At 36.6% G+C, this 2,500-nt stretch overlaps 1 protein-coding gene across 3 annotated transcripts in view; it reads left to right on the forward strand.

Moving 5' to 3' along the window:
- The window catches only part of LOC137640114 (ryncolin-2-like), a 321,214-nt gene that overhangs the window by 317,784 nt on the left and 930 nt on the right, over positions 1-2,500 (forward strand). For all 3 annotated transcript variants that reach the window (XM_068372589.1, XM_068372590.1, XM_068372591.1), the window contains exons 8-9: positions 634-746; positions 1,846-2,500. The exon at positions 1,846-2,500 is cut by the window's right edge and continues 930 nt beyond it. In XM_068372589.1, the coding sequence (XP_068228690.1) occupies positions 634-746; positions 1,846-2,075 (343 nt within the window). In that variant the 3' untranslated portion in view covers positions 2,076-2,500. The remainder of the gene's footprint in view (positions 1-633; positions 747-1,845) is intronic.

The raw sequence follows: 2,500 nt of genomic DNA on the forward strand, positions 1-2,500 counted from the left end.
GTGGTATAATAAAAAATTGGAAAACGTGATATAATAATTCGACTGTCGTCACTAGCCAGTATTCGCACACTTTTGAGTGTGAACCAATCGTTCTCTGTACCCACGAGGATCGGCAAATCGGTCACTGAATACAAGCAAGAAAAAAAGAAAAAAAAAAAAGATATCTGCTCAGCGAGGCAAAATAGCCAAACACTGGCTTTGTTCGGACGTGCTCAATGACAATGTTTCCATGCTGACAGGCTCACTTGATGGCGAGTGGTGTTGAGGGCGTGTCGTTCATAGAATTAATTTTAGCTGTTTAAGAAATGAATGATACAAATGAATTAATTTTAAGGGAATTAACTCTTCAGTAACTGCCGTATATGGCAATTATTGATCAGCATACCATTGAAAAATCAGAAGGCTTTCCACTCATCTTGAATTACTATAGATATTCAGGTGCGTAAGATATGGTGAGTTTTTTCTTCAAGAGTATAGCTTTTCGTAATGCTAATTGTAGGTATAGATGAAAAAAAAAGAAAAAAAAAAGGAATCAATATGCTTCTTAGTCTCGAATTAGATTTTACCGCTATAAAACCCCACACACTAATTTTGTACCCAAAACATTTCACTCCCCGTTTCCTTTTCCCTCAGCTACAAACTGCTGTCAGTCAAATACTCCTCGAACAGCACTCTAGGAGACGGTCTTTTGTGGCACAGTGGCATGCAGTTTTCCACGATCGATCGAGACAACGACAAACACAAAGGTAAGCTCTGACTCATCAGAACATCACTAATGCACTACTGATAAGCTTGTCCTTAGGTCTAGTGCAGCTTCCATCTGATCTGCAGCATTTTGCTTTTTACTTTTCTTCTTCCTCATTGGTCTTTTCCCACTGACCTGTCCAAATTCTCTAACTTATGAGAGTGTTGATACTTGGCCTGGCCTAGTGGTCTTCATCAATTACTATGCGATGATAATGATGTTGATAATTACAATTATAATATGATAATTCTTAATAAAATTGTACTCTTATTACAATATGTTATAAATTTCATAACCTAGTTATTTTTTCATAAATTTTCAAAGATAGATACAAGTTTTAGTATAAAAATATCATAGATCATTATCTTTGTTTCGAGCTCTAGTTTTTCATGTATATTTTGATTCTCTATGTAACAACAATGCTAGTAACCTAGTTTTCTTAGACCAACCTCTTCCCCCTTCTTTCATAATATCTAGTTAGCATTCTGGCTTACTGTTTCTTTTCTTTGTTTATAACCAATAGGCATAATTTTTCTCCGTCACGACAATTGATTTCAATATTGTCCAATGTTTCTTAGCATGTTATCATTCATGTTTAATTTCATAAAATTTCTTTGTAAAATTCAAGCCTTCTCCTCTAAGCTCCTCTCATGCTTTATGTTATCATACCTATATCGTAATCAAATGTTTTCCTTCCATTTGCCATGATCTATTGTATAATATCTACTCATAAATACTCTAAGAATGGGACATTTCAAATCCTAGTCAGCTTTTCTTTTACACTAGCGAACATAGCATGTTTTAACTGAAATAATGTAACAATTTCGTCGTATTTTCTAGGCTTTAAGGTTTCGTTGTCCTTATATTTCCAAAGGTAATATTAACGACAATTCTTCGAATAATAGAATTCCGACTAATTCCAACACCTAGTGCTGATGTCTGTTTTACACCATTCGCAATCATAGCCCAAACTTATCGTACTTACTGTAAATTCAAAATGAGGAATTTGTTTATAGATTTGAAATGTTTTGAACATCAAGTATAAAATTCAAATTTCAACTTGCAGACTCATTGTGCTTTTCAATCTTACAACATTCCAGGTAGTTGCTCCGACGAATATAAAGGAGGATGGTGGTACAACGTTTGTCATAACGCCAACCCCACTGGCATCCTAGTCAACTCTGACGATTTTGACTCTGTGGGCTGGGTGTACTGGAGCCCTCGTCAATACAAGTGGGCCAGCCTCCGGAACCTACAGATGAAACTGAGACCAAGGTCCTTCGGCACACCAGATCCCACATCGGCCCCTCTCGGATGCTCAAGCGCCTGACAACCTTCCCCATCTCCTGCAGAGCAGAAGGAGAGCAAGAACAAAAGAAAGAAGAAGAAGAAAAAAGAACAACAGGAAAGGAGCCCGTAAATACCGGGGAAGAATTGATCTCCATCAAGAAAAGAAAGAGTAACACTGAAAATGTTAGTGGTTGCTTGTCAGATGAGTCGATTTCGTATTGAGGTCTTGATATATTATTTCATTCAGCTACTAGTCATTAGGTATAAGTAATTTCCCCTAAGTGAGGATCTTTCATCTAGGGATGTAAGTCCATTCTTACTACCAAAAACATTTAAAGACAGATTCTGATGTTGAGTCTTTTGTCTCCTCTCTGTCAGCTAAAGGTGTGTACTCATGCAAAGTGAAGGAGGATCTGTTCTAATCTTACACGTTAGAAAAATTTTAAACTAAAATGCCAGTGATGC

Source organism: Palaemon carinicauda, chromosome 4 (assembly GCF_036898095.1).
Source record: "Palaemon carinicauda isolate YSFRI2023 chromosome 4, ASM3689809v2, whole genome shotgun sequence".
Classification (NCBI taxonomy): Eukaryota; Metazoa; Arthropoda; class Malacostraca; order Decapoda; family Palaemonidae; genus Palaemon; species Palaemon carinicauda.